The sequence below is a fragment of the Ictalurus punctatus genome, chromosome 9 (genome assembly GCF_001660625.3).
Source record: "Ictalurus punctatus breed USDA103 chromosome 9, Coco_2.0, whole genome shotgun sequence".
Lineage (NCBI taxonomy): Eukaryota > Metazoa > Chordata > Actinopteri > Siluriformes > Ictaluridae > Ictalurus > Ictalurus punctatus.
The window spans coordinates 22,417,152-22,430,419 of record NC_030424.2 but is presented as its reverse complement, the minus strand read 5'-3'; the positions used below and the strand labels follow the sequence as shown (position 1 = coordinate 22,430,419).

Below are 13,268 nucleotides of genomic sequence, written 5' to 3'. Positions count from 1 at the left end.
CTACATCTACATAAAACACTTAAACACTTAGGACCCTACATAAACACTTTATGACATAGACCTACATAAACATTTTTCATAAATTGCAACAAAAAAAATCTAATTAAGTACAGTTTCTCTAATCTCTGGCATCTGGCATACTTTCTGAATGCATAGTAAAGGTGTAAACTGTAGCAATCATTGCACTAAAATGTAAATAAAAACAGAATGCCTCTCTTTTAGAGACTCGTAAATGTAAAGTTGGGACGTTTCCATGCTGGGTTCCCGCGCTGTGCTCGACCTGGAATAAATAGTCCCGCAATGAAAGGAGCCACCAGGTTACTCTAGCATTTGTGTCTTTCGCCCTGGACATCCACTGCAAGCGGGCATGGTCGGTAATCAGGGTGAAGTGGTGCCCTGCCAAGTAGTACCGGAGCTCCTCTATGGCCCACTTTATTACGAGGGTTTCTCGTTATATTGCAGCATACTTTTGCTCGGCAGGGGTTAGCTTCCCCTCTAGGATGACCTGGTGTTCCTCTCTGTCGAACATATGGGCCTCCAGCCCTGTCTCAGAGGTGTCCATGTGGACTGTGAAGGGCAGGTTGAAGTTGGGCTTCTTGTGGACTGGGGAGCTGGTGTGGGCTTTTTGAGGGCCTGGAATGCCTGCTCCATTTTGTTGGTCCACTGCACCCAGTCCGGTTGGCCCTTCTTGTTGAGATCTGAAAGGGGGGAAGATACAGAGGAGAAGTTAGGGAAGAACCTTCTGTAATAGCCCGCCAGCCCCAAGAAGGCACATACCTGTTTTTTGGATGTGAGCTGGGGATAGTGCTTCACGGCCTCTGTTTTCTTCTGTTGGGGTTTCAGGAGGCCCCGGCCGATGCAGTACCCCAGGTACTGTGCCTCCATCAAGCCCAGGTGACATTTCCGTGCGTTGGCAGTCAGTCCAGCTTTCCACAGGCTCCCTGATACCTTCCTGAGCTGATGGAGGTGGTGGAGTGGATGATGACATCGTCCAGGAATGGGAGAACTGAACGTGGTTTTGGCCTTTGGGTGACTTGCCAGTATCCCTTTGTCAGATCAAGAGTGGATATAAACCGGGCTCTCTCCAAGCACTCCACCAGGTCATCTACTCTGGGCAGGGGGTAATTGTCAAAGTCAGAGATGGCATTCAGCCTCTAGAAGGGCTTCAGTACCACCATGATAGGACTGGACCAGGGACTGGCGGATTCCTCGATGATCCCATCACAAGCTTCCGGGACATGATAGAGCTGCTGTCTAACCACCACCCCCAGAAGAGTCTTGATCTTGTGCTGCACCAGGTGGGTCAGTCAGTGTGGTGGAGAAAATGTCAGCATGTTGGTCCACTAGTTCTGTCAGCTCCTGTTTCTGTGGCAGGCTCAGATCTTCACCTCGTTGGACCAAGGTACACTTGGGGGTACCTGGGGATACAGTGGCAAATGTGGAGACTACCAGAACGGGCTGGACCCATTTCTTTAACAAGTTTATATGATTTGTTGAGTGCTTGCATGCTTATCGGGTTGTTGTAGGCAATAGTTCACTGGGCCTACTCTCTCCAGGACTGTGTAAAGGCCCTGCCAGGAAGCCAGGAATTTGCAGTATGTGTTTGGGAGTAGGAAGAGCACTTGGTCACCTGGCTGAAATTCCCAGGGCTGGGCTGGCTGGTTGTATGAATTTTGCTGGTTTCGTTGGGTGGCCTCCATGTGCTCCCTGATGATCAGCATTATTCTGTCAATCTGCTCCTGCATCTCCTTGATATATTAGACTAGCAGGCGATACAGGGAGGGTTGTTCCCATGCTTCCCGGGCCATGTCTAGCAGCCCTCGGGGTCACAGTCCAAAGAGAAGCTCAAAAGTGGTGAAGCTGGTGGAGGCCAGAGGGGTGTCTCAGATGGTGAAGAGCACATAAGGAAGGAGTGGGTCCCAGGAGTAAGAGTTGGTCGGTGAGCGGGTCTTTGGGGATCCTAACATGGCTGAACAGCAGCACGAGCTCCCTCACTATATCTGGTGGCATTGTCCAGGATTACCAGGATCAATGTATTCATTGCCCCAGGCAGATTTTGGGAGAAGCCCTACCAGATCCATGCCTATGCATTCAAAGGGGACACCGGTAATGGGGAACGGGATGAGGGGTGCTGGGGGTGACTTCCTGGGCTCGGTGCGTTGACACTGGGAACACTGCCTCCAGAAGGCTCAGACCTCTGCGACCTTACCAGGCCAGATGAACCTGTCATGAAGTTTCTCTAGGGTACTCCAAGGGCCCAGGTGTCCACTCAGTGGATATGTGTAGGCCAGGTGCATTAGGGACTGGGTTTGGGAATGAGGAATCACCAGCAGATCACAGATTTGGCCCTGGCATTCTGGTCAGTAATAGAGGAGCCTGTTATCTACTAGGAAGAAAGAGGCTGGGAGAAGTTGGTCAGGGATCTACCTGTTGCACCTAGCCCCAGCAGTGTCTCAGCCGGTCGTGTGGAGGGCACATCCGGATATCCAGGTTTTCTTAAGTGGCTGACAGTATGCCGGGTCCAGCTCAGGGGGCTTGGACATGTCCAGTGGTGTCTCATAGTTGGGGTGGCTGTCTGTGAGGTTCCTCTCCCTGTAGAACTCAAGGTCTGGTTGGCCAGGAAGCTGGCTGGCTCATTTTAATGTATGTTTAGGGTCATTGTCTTGCTGGAAGATCCAACCACAGCCCATTTTAAGCTTTCAGGCAGAGACAGTCAGGTTTTCATTTAGTATCTGTTTATATTTGATAGAGTCCATGATGCCATGTATCCTAACAAAATGTCCAGGTCCTCTGGCAGAAAAACAGCCCCACAACACTTGTGTTTGTTTTTGGATGAGAGTAAAGGCTTTTTTCTTGAAACCCTTCCAAACAACTTGTGGTGATGTAGGTGACTTTGGATTGTAGTTTAGGGGATTTTATGACTCCAACATGCAATTAACTTCTGCAATTCTCCAGCTGTGATCCTTGGAGATTTTTTAGCCACTCAAACCATCCTCTTCACAATGCGTTGAGACAATATAGACACATGTCTCCTTCGAGGTTGATTCATAACATTTCCAGTTGACTGGAACTTCTTAATTATTGCCCTGATGATGGAAATGGGCATCTTCAGTGCTTGTGCTATTTTCTTATAGCCATTTTCCATTTTGTGAAGCTCAACAACTTTTTGCCACACATCACAGCTATATTCCTTGGTCTTACCCATTGTTGTGAGTGAATAAGGGAATTTGGCTATGTATTAACATATTACTATGTATTACCGCATATTGTACCCCTGTTAAACAAGAGGTCATGATTGAACAATTTTCTGTTCCTAGTCACCCAGGTTTACTAAAAAATTTAAAATTTCAATTGTAATATACTTCAAATATATTTTTCCTCATATGAATTCATAGGGGTGCCAATAATTGTTACACACCTATATTTAACGAAGGTATTTTTTTTTAACAAACCTGTGTTGTGTTTGCAATTGTTTGATATCCATGAGAGCAGAATATTTTTGTTTTGTTTTTAACAAAAGATCAAAAGGTTTACCAAGGGTGGCAATATTAGTGGAAGACACTGTATATCATAAATAATCATAAATTAAATAATTTCATAAATAGGTTGAGAGAGAGATTTACCAAAGCTGCTCAACTTATTTATGAAATTATTTATCATTGATCATTTATGAAGGTCCAATATGAATACCTACCAAATCAAAGAATTACTTTATGTATACTCGTATAGTGCATAATGAGGAGTTAATACCAACTGTATCACAGTCTTACGTGTTACTTTTACAGTTGACAACTTGTTTAAAGTGAGCAGTAAGCTTAGCCGAAGAGTGCTTGGTAAGCTTACCTTTTAAACCAGTGGCACATTTTTTCTTTACAAAGATCACAGCATATTAAACAAAACATATGGCATTATTTTATTTATTGAAATCACTAGTTATCTCTTATTATTAATTTCTTTACAGACTTCACATTAACACTTGACTCAGGGCGACCTGAAATATACATAAACCCTTTATGACATATCTACATAAACATTTGTCATACATTGTAAAAGAAGAAAAAAAATCAAATAAACATAAGCACATCTAAAAAATTAATTAATTAATTAATTAATTAATAATAATAATAATAATAATAATAATAATAATAATAATAATAAATAAATAAATAAATAAATAAATAAATAAATAAATAAATAAATAAATAAATAAAATCTTTTCAGTGTTCCCTGACCTTGGCATTTGGCAGTAACTTTGGCATACTTTCTGAATGCATAATCAAGGTTTAAGCTGTAGTAATCATTGCACTATAGTAACAGAGTTATATTGTACGCATGTGTTATAATAACAGAGTTATATGTGTTATACAGTATATAGTGACAATTTTGTGTTTTATATATAATAGAGTTTTATCAGAGCTTCTTGACTGTTTATGAAATTATTTATCAATGATTGTTTATGAAGGTCCAATGTAAGAACCTACCAAACCAAATAAAGAATTACAGTGTATATAATTGTTATTTGTGTGTATTTATAGTGCATAGTGAGGAGTTAATACCAACTGTATCACAAACTTCTGTGCTACTTTGACAGTTGACAACTTGTTTATAGCAAGCGGTAAGGTTTGCAGAAGAGTGCTTGATAAGCTTTTTAATCCAGTGGCACATTTGTTTTTACAGAAGATCACTGTATATTACCTAAAACATTTGGCATTATTTTATTTACTGAAGAGTAGTAAATTTTTAAAAATAAATTATAAAATAAATCACGTCAAACATACATGAAATTACAGTTTCTGAACCTTGATTTAGTATCTACTGGCCAAGTTGTGTGCACAATTAACCGTTGGCACAGAATATCAAAATAAAACGTATTATTTAAATTTAGAAATTATGAAAAAAAATAACTCTCAGCAGTAGATCCTATTAAATACTATTACATATTTTAAGTGATTAACACGATAATGCAGTCGTTTTGGCAATATGCTACATTGCAATTTTTACTTTATATATCATTGATTTTTTTTCATATTAATATTAATGTTTATAAAATTGACTCTTGAATATATTGCATTTTGTCAGTGTTCATTATAAAGAAAATATCTTTTTAAAGATAAGTGCTTGTTTTTAAAAGCATTCTGCCTAGGTCAGATTAGGCAGCTGCATAACCCCGCTCTGGATACAAAGAAGTGTCCCTGTTTAAACTTAAACTGCTGCCTTTAAGTTGCAGAAACTATGTAATATATATATATATATATATATATATATATATATATATATATATATATATATATATATATATATATATATATATATATACAAATGCCGGAGACAAAACAACTACAGGAGTAGAGGGATAGAACTGAAAGAAGAGCTGATATTTTTTAAACTGGGATTTGAAGGACATGATGGTGGAGATGTTATGGCGGCTCTGTGGGTGGGTTCAATAAAATTGAATGACCTGCCCCCTTCAGAAGAGAATCGATATTTCAGAAGAAGTAAACCTTTACTACATGATCTAGGAATACGTTGTGGGCAATAAAGATGGAGTAGCTGAGCTAGTATTGTGAGATAAGATCATGTAGGGTTTTAAAGGGTAGAAGGAGTATTTTATACTGAATGAGGGTTGTAACTAATTACCAGTGTAGGTGGTACTGAATGGGGGTGATAGTGTAGGCATATTGTGTGGTGTTCAGGACAACTCTAGCTTTTGAATATATTGCAATCTGGCAGAGTTAAATTTGACATCTAATTTGGATTTAGTTTTAATCTCTTGGAGAAAATCTTTGGACAAAAATACGTAATAGTTTTAATTATTTTATTATTTTCACCGTTTGGTTATTGTTAGTTATAGTCTATATTTAGTTGAATAAAAAGCTACAGCATAGTAAAACTAAAGATTGTAGTCCTTTTTTTTCCTTCAAATTTGCCTTTTTATATATACATTTTTACAAGTCAATTATATACACCTTAATTCTTTATTTGGTTTAGTGGGTGCTTACATTGGGGCTTCATAAATGATAATTGATAAACAATTTCTGAAATAGTTGAGAAAACTCTGATAAAACTCTGTTATTATGTATAATACATAACCCTGATATTTAAAACATATGTATGAGTATATATATGTATAATTTTCCAAAATGCAAAAATTCATAATTCCTAGGTTTTAATTCCTTCTTACATTGAGTGCCAAATTGTTTCACATATCGGGAATTGTACATGCCAATTGCAGACTTGATAAAACACAAAGCATTTCTTTTGCTTTGTGGTGTGTGTTGAAATAAAAGTTCTTAAGCCACCTGAAATCACATAGCTATGATTGAGTCTGTAACACACAGCAAACTCTATATTGCAATCAATAAGGTTGCTAAGGTTACCATCTGAAGTAGGAGCATTACATCATCTCCATGCTCAGTTCTTCAGCATGCATACTGTACATAATGTGCATAATGTTATTACATTTTGTTATATACTTTGAGTAGAAGAGTCTTCATCATTTAAATTGATATCGCTCTCTTAGCTTTTGCCAAAAAAATGACTATATTCTGGCAAAATAGCAGTAGTCAAGATGAGATGTTATAAAACCATGAACCAGGTCTGGAACTAGTTCATTCATCCTTTATGTCAAATAATGGATGAAGGTCAGAAAATGAAGTCTAGACAAGAAAGCTAATACAGTATGGGCTTCACCATGAGTAATGGGTCAAAAGAAACAACAGGGTTTGACAGGATTAACTAGCGCTCCATCTATATCGACACTTCTGAATACAAATTACTAGACATCTGGACCCAAGCAGCAGAATTTCTCTTTTTGTCAGAGTTTAGAAAAGTAAAGCACAGCTGCCATGTGGGGGAAAAAAATAATACATCAGTGTTGGAATTATACTGAAGCCCCTAGGGTTTCCTAATAATGTGATTTGCTACAGGAAACAATAATATCCTTTATTTTATTCCATCTAAATTTGTTTAATCTTTACGAAAGTGACTAAAATGGTTCAAAGGAATACTCCAATGTTTTTCAACCAAATAAACCAAATATCTATTTAGTATAATTGTAGCAATTAGCAATGTAGCATGTGCAATTAGCATGGAGAATAACTTTGACATGTTTATCAGTACTGAAATAAATAAGTAAATAAGAACAGAAATCCTGCACTTCAGTCCATACTATACAAAATACATATTTCTGTATGATGCGTTCAGAGTAATTTGTAAAGTAGTCCCTAAATCTGTGTTCAAGAGGGAGGAGAGAAGAGAAAAGGTAAATGAATCACATGAAAATGAATCACGTGTAAATGAATCACATGAATATGAATCACATGAAAATGAATTACATATAAATGAATCACATGTAAATGAATCATATGAAAATGAATAAATAAATTAAATTAAAAGAGTGACAAAGGGTGGCTACTTTTTCAAAGCTTCAGTATCCAGAATGGCTTTGGCTTTGGTATTTTGATAAAACTACATAAGATAAGACTTTCTCTCATGTCCTTTTCATGCTAAGACCTTGATCATTAGAGACTTTCTCTATTTCCTTTTGTGTTCTAAAGTTCCGTTTTCTAAATGTTTATTGAGTTCCCCAACAAGTGCCCTTAGACTATAGAAAACAGTTTAAAATGAGAAATTTTCCATTATTTTTTTTTCATCACCATTATTAATGATAATCACGCATACACTACAAATGTATAGGCAAACAATGTAGTATTCCTTTAAAACTCTTTTTAGCCATATATACAGTATATATCTTTTTATGTGTGTCTTCTCAGCTAAGCGATACTGTAAGAACTCCAGCTCGGCGAGTAGCACCACCAGTAGCTATGCTCCCAGCAGTAGCAGCAGCCTGAGCTGTGGAGGAGCTGCAGGAGCAGGAGGAGGAGGAAGCAGCGCCAGCAGCACCTGCAGCAAAAGCAGCTTTGACTACACGCATGACATGGAGGCTGCCCACATGGCCGCTACAGCCATCCTCAACCTGTCCACACGATGTAGAGAGATGCCTCAGAGTCTGAGCGGCAAGCCACAGGAGCTCTGCACACAGGTACAGACAACAGTCCCTATGTTTTGCATGTGTGTGTGTGTGTGTGTGTATGTGTATGTGTGTGTGTGTGTGTGTTTTACAAAACTCAAAAAATAATTATTGTGGTTCCTGGATGTCAGCGAGTGTGTGTAGGAGTGTTTGAATGCTATATACGTCTATTATGGTGTTACATGACTACAGCAGGTCAAAACTTTTATATATATATATATATATATATATATATATATATATATATATATATATATATATATATATATATATATATATATATATATATATATATATTGTGTGTGTGTATGTATATATATATATATATATATATATATATATATATATATATATATATATATATATATATATACACACTATCGGTCAAAAGTTTAGACACACCCATTCTTTATTTAAATATTTTCCCCCACATTTTAGAATAATAATGATGTCATCAAAACTCTGGAATAATACAAATGGAACTATGGGAATTATGTTGTGATAAAGTAAAATAAACCAAAATAACTGAGTATTTTCACATCTTCAAAGTAGATGCCCTTTTTGTCTAGAATTTCCAGAAATATATTCTTGGAATTTTTTCAACTGATTTCTTGAGGAATCTCCCTGAGATGCTTTTTAAACAGTGTTTAAAAGAGTTCCCAACTAACTGGCTGTTTCTCGGAATATTTCGCTCCAAATCATTCATTTAAAAATATATATTTTTGTAAATAGTTTTCTAATGAAAGAAATGAATATGTTGGCACAATTATATTTTTGTCTACAACACTGATCTCAAACATTTAATCATACACCTTCAGATCAAAAGGTTTTTAATATCACAAGAAACATTTCAGTCAAATGTCTCCAGACTTGACCGGTAGTGACCGGTAGTGTATTCCAATGCAGTTGCTGATAGGAGTTGTTGCAAGTGTACACGTCTTAATAGGGCATTTTATCTTATCCTGAATGTCTCTGTGCTAAGAATGCATAGAAATAGTGGAATACTATAAACTTACTAAGTGTTTATCAGTTCATTTTTAAATAGGATGTAATGCTTTCTAACATTGAAGAATTACATTGAAGTAAAAAGTAATTATGTTAGGGCAGCATGGTTACACAGCAGATATCTAGCAGGTTTAGGGTCTCTTGTTCAAACCTGAGTTGTCTATGTAGAGTTTCTCATGTCCTCCCTATGTCTTTGTGGGGTTTCTCTAGGTTTTCCAGTTTTCTCCCACCTCCCAAAAACATGCTATTAGGTGGACTGGCTATGTTACAAATACAGGGCAAAAATTGCAGAGACCTTTAGAGTGGCAAGTGTTCAAATCTCTAAAGGGGCCCATGGATCAAGATGTTAGAACACCAACTACAGCGTAACCTGGGGAACTATAGCAACCAATATGCACAGAGAATGTAAAATGGATTCTCATAACAAACCACATCATATTTTAGAAGAGTTTGGCATTTCTCAAAACATATTATTGTAATTATTATGTGAAGATTACTCAATTTTAGACTACTGTTAGACTGTTAGAGGATAGGATCAACTTGTGTACCTGGACATTAGTGGGGTTTTTTTAATCAGTTTCTGCTGAGGCTGTAAGCAGACAAATATGCATTTTATCTCTAAACACATTTTGTTCAAACTAGTTCGCAAAACGATCAAGCGTAAACTCTAACCTTCAGAATCAGACCGTATTGCTGGCTGCCTACTATACTGCTTCACTATTTCCTGATGAAGTGGAATACTAAACATCTAAATATGATGTGAAAACACGCATCCAGTTGAGAGATGACACAACAGCTTCGACAAACACAAATTGAACTCACCATCTCTCGGTGTCACTGAGTAGCTGTCTCGTCTCAGTATGAAGTGATCAAATATGTAGATTGCTCGTGGTGTCACATCAGATATTATAACAGTTCAGATTTTAATTCAAACTAGCACTTATGGAGAATATGTAACTACTTACCTTTCTGTTAGGCAGTGTCACTCACTGCTGCTTCTTCAAATTTATAGCTATGAAGGATCTGTTGGTTCTGTAATGAATTTCTATTGGATAATGTCTTCCTACATTTAAAGATGGATAGGGACGCACAAACAGACAGTGTAAAAAAAAAAACATGGCTACTTACAGCTTGACACTTCAGCTGATGGTCTTTACCTGCAAAAAAGGTGGAGGAGGGGATGGGGGAAGGTTTCTGAAGTTTGAGATATTCTTCCCAGTATAAAATGCAGTCCCTCCTCTATTCCTAGAGTTTAATTCACCCATTCACCAATTCACCAGTACCTTAGACTGATGAATTTATACAAGCATTTATAGACAACAAGTATTGACATATATTGAGGGATTCCTTTACACAGAAGGAATTAATGTTTCTACTTTTACAACATGCTTGTGCCTGATAATCACCCATACATTACATACTTTATATGATATGAAGAGATTAGATTGAAAAGCAGTGGAGTCATTTAATGGTTATTACAATGAGTATTCATGTAAAATGGTGTAAAAATTAATGAGTAACATGATAAATGGGTGGCTCTATACACTATAACTGCCAGTTAATTAGCTATATCAATCTAGTAACTAATAAACTGGGAAATCTGTGTATGTATTTGGCTCCTGTTCCTCTGGGATTCACCAATAAGGTAGCCAGAATAACAGTGCAGCCAGTGTGGCATCTTTAGTCACCAAGAAGTAGAACTGTCTGCTTTCCTGTGGCCTGATTGGATATACACAGCTCAAGTATTAACCACACACACACACACACACACACACACAACTGGCATTGACACTAATGGTGAGGTGTGCCAGGATGGAAGGATGGAAAGGAGAGGGTTGGGAAGGAGGGATGATTGCATATGGTGGGTGATCGGAAGTGCCGAGAGCGAGAGGGCTTCCTCTCTCTATCTCTCTTTTTCTTCCTCCTCCATCCATCTCCTGTCACTCTACAGAGAGGAGTGGGGGAATGAGAGAAGCAGCTGGCCTGCGGCAAAACCCATCTCCTCCTGTCACAGGCTGAGAGACAGCATGGTGCTCCTCTCCGCATCTGACGGCTGTGCCTTCACTGCGCCTTCACTTCACTTCCTCTGATTATTTCACATCGAAAAATAACTGCCTCAAATGGGGCCATTTGTCATGCATAAAGCTGTGGAGGAAGCCAAGAGGAAGCAGAATGATCATAAGATTCCATAGCTGCTATAAATAGATTTCATATTATTAATAGGTTGGAGTGAGTCTGCCGTGTACAGTGGATCTAAAACGTCTACAAACCCCGGTTAACATTGTAGGTTAAAACTGTTTTCTGATGTAAAAAAAAATCAATGAAACCAAGATAAATCATGTTAAAGCTTTTCCCACCTTGAATGTAACATAACAGCAAACAAAATTCAAGTAAATACAAATAGAAACATTTTAGGCACAAAAAGAAAAAGATAAAAACTTACAAAAACCTGCTTGTACAGCTGTACATACCCTTTTATAATGGAGTATGTGGTTGTGCTCAGAATTAACCAATCACATTCATTCTCATGTTCAAAGGTAATTATCATTACTTTTGATCATATTAATTATCAGTGAAGTGATTCTGATTAACCCCAAATCAAGATTAGCTCTTTCTGCAGGATTTTCTTGACATCTTCTTGGTTTCGTTAAACTGTTGAAGCTATGATTTACAAAGAGCTTGCAAAATCTGTACAGGATCTCTTTGTCAAAAAGTATTGGGGTACAAAAGAATTTCCAAAAAAACAGATACCATCATCACATCGGACACTGTGAAGGCCATTATCAACAAGTGGAAAAAATTTGATACCAGCATGAACAAGAACAGGACATCATTTTGCAAAAAATGTGGAAAAAGTGTTATGCTCTGATGAGACCAAGACATAATTCTAAAAGATGTGTTCAGCACAAAAACAAGACAGCTAAAAATCACCCGAAGACCTTCATACCCATGGTGAAACATGGTGGTGGAAGCATCAGGCTATACGGCTGCTTCTCTTTATCTGGATCTGGGGCTCTATTCAAAATAAAGGGAATTATGAATAGCTCCACATACCAATCTATTCTTGGCACAAGGCCTCTGTTAGATATCTGAAGATGAAGAAAATATTTCATCTTTCAGCACGATAACAACCCAAAGCACAAATCCAAGTCAGCAAAGGAATGACTTCAGAAGAAGAAGATCAAAGTTTTGAAATGGCCCAGTCAAAGCCCAGATCTAAGTCCAATAGAAAACATGTGGAATGACTTCAAGAGGGCTGTGCACAGGAGATTCCCTTTTTGATGGATCCAATTTGATGGATCTGGAGCATTTTTGCAAGGAAGTAAGAAATAAAATTGCTAAATGAAGATCCAAACGATTGAGTGCTGTATTGTAAGCAAAAGGTGATTTAACTAAGTATTAGTTAAGGGTTTTGCAACCAGGTTATCTTTTCTTCCTCAAAAATATTTGTTATTTGTTTGTTATTCTTTTCCATTTGCACTTGAATTTTGTTGATTCTTATCACATTTACCCTGCGATGGACTGGCACCCTGTCCAGGGTGTACCCCGCCTTGTGCCCGATGCTCCCTGGGATAGGCTCCCAGTTCCCTGTGACCCTGAAAAGGAGTAAGTGGTAGAAGATGGATGGATGGATCACAATTAAGGTGGAAAAAAAATCTGACTTATTTACCTTGGTTTAAGGTTTAAGATTTATTTGGTTTATGGTTACTCACATATAGTCCTCTTGCTATTGCTTATTTGTACTACATGTTGTGTTGTGTCCTGTGTTTTTATTGTTTGTATTAACTTGGTAAGCTGAACAGTGTAAAAATCCCAATAGGCTTGTTGGACATGGCCAATAAAGCTATCTTGATCTTGAGTCATGGAAAGCAGAAGCTCCTACATACAGTCAACATTAGAATTAGATTAGATTTATGCTGAAATTAGCTAGCTTTATTACTGAATGTCAGCTATCTAATGTCACTGTAATGATAGGTACCTGTTGGATGTTACTGTTACTCAATTAACTCAAACAAGAGCTAAGCCTAGGAGAGACCATCTGCTGCAGAGTTTGACTCACCACCTAGACAAATGGTGACCTTTTTCTAGAAGGTCAGCAAGTATTTTTCCCAATGGCTGACACACAACATGTTCTGAGATTCTGATTCCACCCACTGTGAATATCTTTTCATGGATTAAAATCTTGAAATACAACCAGCAAGGAAATAATCCATCCTGAAATCCATTTTCCATA

The 13,268-nt window shown here is 37.7% G+C and overlaps 1 protein-coding gene across 2 annotated transcripts in view; it reads left to right on the top strand.

Annotated features, from left to right (window-relative positions):
* Positions 1 to 13,268, top strand: part of myt1lb (myelin transcription factor 1-like, b) — a 116,213-nt gene that overhangs the window by 83,340 nt on the left and 19,605 nt on the right. For both annotated transcript variants that reach the window (XM_053682802.1, XM_047157797.2), the window contains exon 12: positions 7,773 to 8,041. In XM_053682802.1, coding sequence (XP_053538777.1) covers positions 7,773 to 8,041 — 269 coding nt within the window. The remainder of the gene's footprint in view (positions 1 to 7,772; positions 8,042 to 13,268) is intronic.